Source organism: Scatophagus argus, chromosome 8, assembly GCF_020382885.2.
Source record: "Scatophagus argus isolate fScaArg1 chromosome 8, fScaArg1.pri, whole genome shotgun sequence".
Lineage (NCBI taxonomy): Eukaryota > Metazoa > Chordata > Actinopteri > Scatophagidae > Scatophagus > Scatophagus argus.
In genome coordinates this window covers 14,514,073-14,520,243 of record NC_058500.1, presented here as the reverse complement: position 1 = coordinate 14,520,243, position 6,171 = coordinate 14,514,073, and the positions used below count along the sequence as shown (strand labels likewise).

The following is a 6,171-nucleotide window of genomic DNA, read 5'->3' as shown; positions in this document are numbered from 1 at the left end:
TTGACTGGACCAGAGATTGAGACTGAACCAGTGATTTTTTTTCTATACCAAGCAAACTAACAAACAGGTTGGTGGTTTCTGGGAGAACACCAGACATGAAAAATCTAGCATCATGTTTCGTGTATATGTAATTCAGGCAGTGGATGAGGAATAACACCAACAGCAGATTTGCTTTCTGTGTCAACACAGCTCATTTTTGGATAAACAAAGCCCTATTGGGCAACAGTGCAGCCGCAGAGCTACCCGCCGAAGGCGCACATCTACCTTCCGACTGAACGCACTAATGGCATGTAGGCTCCTCTCTGCCACTGAGCATCACACTCTGCAGCAGGCAGGCCCAGTGGAGCGAAAGGAAAAAAGACGAGAGGATGGAGGAGATGAGGAGTTTCTATGTCCAAGACCTGCTGCAACAGACACAATAACGCTGTGAGAAGAGCACAAGACATATTGCTATTCAGACAGAAAGAGCAGATTTTTTTTTTGAGACTGTGCATCCCTGTGTGGCTGCCTGAGGGGTACACACAGTATTATGAGAAGGATTTGAGTTGACACAAGTCACAGTCGCTCCATCGCTGCTGTGGAGGAGGAAGAGGAGGAGGGGAGATGAATTATTCAACCAGCCAGCGCTGCTCGGATCTGACGTCTTGTTGTGTCTTATGGGGAGGTGAGGCGAATCTGCAACAACAAGCAGCACACCTCCTCACAAAGCGGGCCGTCACATGACAGCCCCAGGATAGAGCATCCAAGGAACCTCGATTTTCCCGAGGACAGGGCATCATTTCAGAGAGCAGCAGCAGAATAATAGCTCCCTCTCAAAATGACAGCCATCGCTGCGGCACACCATCACAGATTGCTGGTCTATCACTCCCCACACACAGAATGAAATGACAGCCATGCCCCATTGATAGCAAGGCATCTCAGCCTGCGTTAAGTGTTCCTTCTGGCCTAGCCAGGCTTTGATGTTATTATACCATAGCAGCACAATATTCAGCTCAGAGATTCACTACCTGCTGCTGAGGTGATCTCTTGGAGCTCAGTTATTTGTGAAGCTGAGAAAATGGAAGGCTGAAAAAATGAAAAACGGGAATGCTTGTTCTATTCTGTAACACATTTCTCCTGTCGAGCAAAAAATTGTATTATTCAAGAGCAAAAGTAGGACATGAACGTTATCAAAACAGATCCAGCATCCATCCTTCTGCTCAGCTGGAGTATTACATTTCACAGATGTAAAAAAACCACACACGGAATTAGGAGTGTTTTCTGATATCTTCTCTTTATTTGCTGTTCAGTGAATGAGCAGTGGGTAATCAAAATTGTTTACCCTTAAAAGGATTATTGTCTCAAGACTGCAGGGATTTTGCAGTCTGCCCTACCTCTGCTTACAAACAACGAGTTCAGAGAGAAATGAACAGAACTCACTGACGTCTCAGAAGGCGCACACAAACAAAGATCCAAGTCGCATCTTGTGGTGTAACTTAGTCGTTTATTTTTAATTCCACAAATTTTTCAAAAAAATTACAAAATACTCAAATGGAGAGAACACAGGACTCACAATTTTTCTTATTATTTCTACTTTTTGTTTACATTGTGTCATCCCATGGCGACTACTCATATATACAATAAGCTTCAAGATACCAGTATATATATAAATCTTAGCAGTCAGAATTTACATTCTGCTATTGCCGCTTTGAAACAAGAAGCTAAAACCATTGACAACACTTAACATCAAAGGTTTTGGAGACACAAAAAGAGGGAGTAAAAGGCAAAGGAATCGTCAGGAAACGAGGCAAAGATGGTGATGACGAGGAGCTCGTTGCCAGAAGAGAGACAGGAACCGGTGGGAGATGGCAAGACAGAGTGACAGGTTCTCATCAGAGATTCAAAGACTTTTTTGGGTTTTTAAAAGGGGCCACAGATTTGATGATTTGTACAAGTGTTTAAATGTATAATGTATAATTATAGTGCTCCATGGATAAATATGGTCACTTTAAATGCAAGTACAGTTTTCTTCATTTGGTTTAAAGAAAAGCAAAAATAGCCACAGTTTCAAATGTCCATGACAGTCAAACAGTCTTAATGCATGGAGCAAAATGCAGAACTCATGTCATGGCTACAACAACAACAACAACAAAATAAAATAAAAAAACAAATAAAAAAAAAAAAAACCTTGGGTACATGTGCACTGTTATGACAGGTCAACATGACTCGTAACAGTCAGTGGCACGCACAAAAAGACACCACTCCTCAGGCCCACGAGGCTGTGTGTATCCCTAAGGAACCAAGGCATACGAAAGCATTGTGATTAACACACACGCACACACACACACACACAATCATCGACCCTCTACGCTCCTGGTCATCAGGTGTCTGCAGGCCCCCCCCCTAGTGTCACAGTGAACATTATTACAGCCTAGTTGGAGGATGAATCAGTTGGATACGAGCCCTGGACCAGGTAAAGAAAAGGGGACACCTCAGCACAACTCGCACAGACTCAAAACCAGACACACATTTAAAACAATCCTAAAGTCCTGTGAAGCTCCTGTTGTGTGTGAACAAAGTAAAAAAATTAAGGTCCCAATAATTTAAAAGAACTCGAAGCAATATTACATTTCTTCTGTTCAGTCAAATATGTTTCTGGTGTCTTTAAAAGCCAATATCATACTAAAGTATGACTTCATTTTGTAGACTTAAATACTGATTTTAAGCAAAAAAGAATAAAACCAGCTGAGTGGAGCTCAAGGATATTCTGTCAGTGCAAACTCTTTCTTTCTTTTTAATCCATGGCTTCAGTGTGCACTCCACAGAAACCTCAGTGACTACTGTGTCACCTCTTCAAGTGTTTCAAATCATTCACTCGACACACTGAGTTTACACATTCTGACAGCCTGCTGCGTGTCAAAGGTGTGTGATGAATGGAGGGTGTGGGTGCGACACGTTTATGGTTTACATAGTGTATGTGGGACTAAATCTTACACAATGATGTCAGAGGAACGTCACAACTGAATCACAACTCTCTCAGAAACTGCTCATATAATGCCATGGTGCTCCCCTCTGAAACAAGGGATAATGCTGTCAAACAAATATATTGGAGGTTAAAACGACTTGGTTTGGAGTCCACACCTAGTAATAATAATAATTATAATAATAATAATTATATGTTTATATATACTATTTACAGACTCAAAAACGCCATGCTGTAGCTTTTCTTAAAATTATGAAAAACCTCCAACAATGTATTAAAATAAATGTTGAATTTAAGATAGCACTTGTTATTTTTCCATAAACGGCCTGACCGGTCTTGTCTTTTTTTTTTTCTTTTTTCTTTTTTTTGTTGATAAGCACAGTGTCTTGTTCTAGCACCTACAAAAGAAAAAAAAAGAAAAAAAAAAAAAAACGCCAGGGAAGCTTGTCATGCAGGAGTCTTGAGGACATTGTCACTACTGGCTATATACCAAAGATGTCTTGAAATGTCAATGTCTTGAAAAAATAAAAATTAAAAAAACAGTCCTTGACAGGAACAGAAATCAAATATAAGAAGAATTCTCAGACGATCCTCTTGGCCTTTTCAGTTCTTCAAAATTGAATGTAACAACTGTGTAACAACTTCCCGTGTCCTGCACCTGTCAGTCGCTGCCTCCCTTGGCTGGTTACAGCTGCTTGTCACTCTCCTTCTTAAGCCGGCTGAAACACAAACAACATTAACTGTTACTGTTTGGCAGATTAAAGGTACACACACTCAGTTCACCGAACCGTTCCTTAGTCTAATTTCTGTTGGCTGTCTAACCTGTAGTAGTCCTCCTGGCCAGGCAGTGGTCCTCCGTGCATGTGATGATGGCCGTGGAGCCACTGCTGCTCCATGGCCAGTCTCTGGAGCTCAGCTGACTGGGCATGCATGGCCTGCAGCTGGTGTGCTGCAGACATGGGTGGTGGCAGACCTCCTGGTAGATCCCGTGGGTATGGAGTACCTGGAGGAGGCACAAAACAAAGATTTGATCAGAAGTTCTAGCAGAGCACTGACTGGTGTACTGGATGTGATATTATTGTTAATGAGAGATGTTATTGACAGAGAGCTTACCGAAGACTGGGTGGCGCAGCATCTCGTGTTCATGTGGCGGCTGGCCGAGGAGGGGGTTTGGAATGGCGCCGGGCGGGTAAGGGAATCGGGCCAGATGAGGTCCAGCTGCCAGGGGATCTACTGCCAGGGGATGGGCCCCCGAACCTGGAGGACACACAAGACATTCACCACCACCTTCTGGGTGTCAGAGTCTTAGGTTCAGGGCACACTCATTTCAAGACAGTGTATCATAGTACATGCTACAGGCATTAGTGATACACAGTCTAATATAATGTTACTCCTCTCAAGACTGACCAAAAGAGTACAGGGACCACTTTACTATATTTATCAACTGTAAAGCATCTGCTCTCTCTATCAAAAACTTGATTCAATCTCAGGTCAATACTATATATTACTACAGGAAGAATAAAATATGAGGTGTAGTTTCAGGTCATATGGTAAAAATTTTAAATCTGAAAATACATAAGTGGAATTATAATTAATTCATTTGCACTCTTGTTTTGACTGTGACAAGAAACAACTTGATTCATACCATAGCACATTGATTTATGTCCTCTGCTCTATATTGGAAAAGTTACTTTACTACTGTTATCCCTCTTGAAAATGTAATTTTCATCTGCCAGTAGGCACAGTGTATATTACTGTATTATTCATTATTTAACTCAATAATAACAATTCAGATGAATTCTTTCCTTAATCACTATGTACTGCCACTTAACTCCATTTTACGTGCGTGCAGATGTATTTTTAGCATACAACTGGCACCGTTTCAACTAGTTATTCAAAAGATTTCGCAGTGTCAAACACTATTCTTCTTATACTTTTAACAATAGTCTTTGTCTCTCGCATGCTATAACTTCAAGTAACAAAGTAACTTGCATCCTATAATTGCCACATTTTGAAAATTTAACAATCCATGGAGTACCTCAGGGTTCTATTCTTGGACTCCAACATTTCTTAAATACATTAACAAGCTAGTTATTTAATTTATTTAATAGTTCGTTTTCTTATCATATCCTTTCCATTTCAAAATGTTAAGTAAATTAATATGCCATAACAACATCACAATATCACACACTAGATAGTAAAAATGCATTCAAAAACATTTTCATTCATTTTCATTTTTCACTCAAGAATTTCATTTTGAATGATATCCATAATAGAAAACAATAATGTAATAATAATGCAACTGTGTATAATATATACTGGAATATAATAAGACATATTAAATAATTTCATTTGATGTAATTTTAACAGTGATACACAAACATTTACATGTATGTATACAAGCAGGGCTTTCTTTTACCTTGGTGAAGAGGATCTTGCTGGTGGAGGTGGAGATGGGAGTGGATATGCGAGTGCTGGTGGTGGTGTGGCGTGACATTGAACATCTGTAGACGGGCGATAGGGTCATTGGCCACTGTGGCCATCCTCTCAGCATGGAGTCTCTCTGCAGCCAGCCTCTCCGGGTAGCTCATTTCTGGTCGCAGCTGGGGCCCAGCAAGGGCCAGCCGCTCACGTTCTAATGGGTTCAGGCCAGGATGCAAGGAAGCGAAGGGGTGAGGGCCAGCCATGGGGGGCAACGTGATGGCCCGGGCAAAGTGCTCCATAGGATTTGTGGAAGGGTGGAGTGTGTCCATCTCTGGAGGTTTAACCTCAAAACCAGGTTTCATCCTTTCCCTCAGTTCCCTCTCACGTATCTCCCTCTCTCGCATCTCCCTCTCTCGTAGCTCGCGCTCCCGCATGGCTGGATCAGCATTGTACAAGCTGGGCATGTGATAGGCCAGCAGTGGATCTGCAGGGTTCAGGGACACGAAGAAGGGGTGGTTTCGATTAGTCGGGGACATGACGTGGGGTCGTGCATACTCGCTGAGAGTGCGCAGGGCAGGGGTGTCGGGGCCAATGTATGGAGGCACAGCTGCAATCGTAGTGGGAGGGCCATCAAAGGGTGGACGCATGTGGGCAGGGCCGGCCATCTGAGGTTCGCCCATTCTGCCCTCATGAGAGGAACTGGAGGCTTTCTGTGGAGGGGGAAACATCATATTTATTAAGAACTCCAAGAAAAAAATTAACCACTGCCAAACAAATGGGAGACA

At 42.2% G+C, this 6,171-nt stretch overlaps 1 protein-coding gene across 9 annotated transcripts in view; it reads right to left on the bottom strand.

Moving 5' to 3' along the window:
* Positions 1-1,463: 1,463 nt before the first annotated feature.
* Positions 1,464-6,171, bottom strand: part of rerea (arginine-glutamic acid dipeptide (RE) repeats a) — a 119,489-nt gene continuing 114,781 nt past the window's right edge. For 7 of the 9 annotated variants that reach the window (XM_046397271.1, XM_046397273.1, XM_046397274.1 and 4 more), the window contains 4 exons: positions 5,382-6,096; positions 4,076-4,249; positions 3,785-3,965; positions 1,464-3,681 (listed from right to left, as the gene is read on the bottom strand). In XM_046397271.1, coding sequence (XP_046253227.1) covers positions 3,648-3,681; positions 3,785-3,965; positions 4,076-4,249; positions 5,382-6,096 — 1,104 coding nt within the window. In that variant the 3' untranslated portion in view covers positions 1,464-3,647. The remainder of the gene's footprint in view (positions 3,682-3,784; positions 3,966-4,075; positions 4,250-5,381; positions 6,097-6,171) is intronic. The other 2 variants (XM_046397277.1, XM_046397279.1) reach the window with 1 other exon arrangement.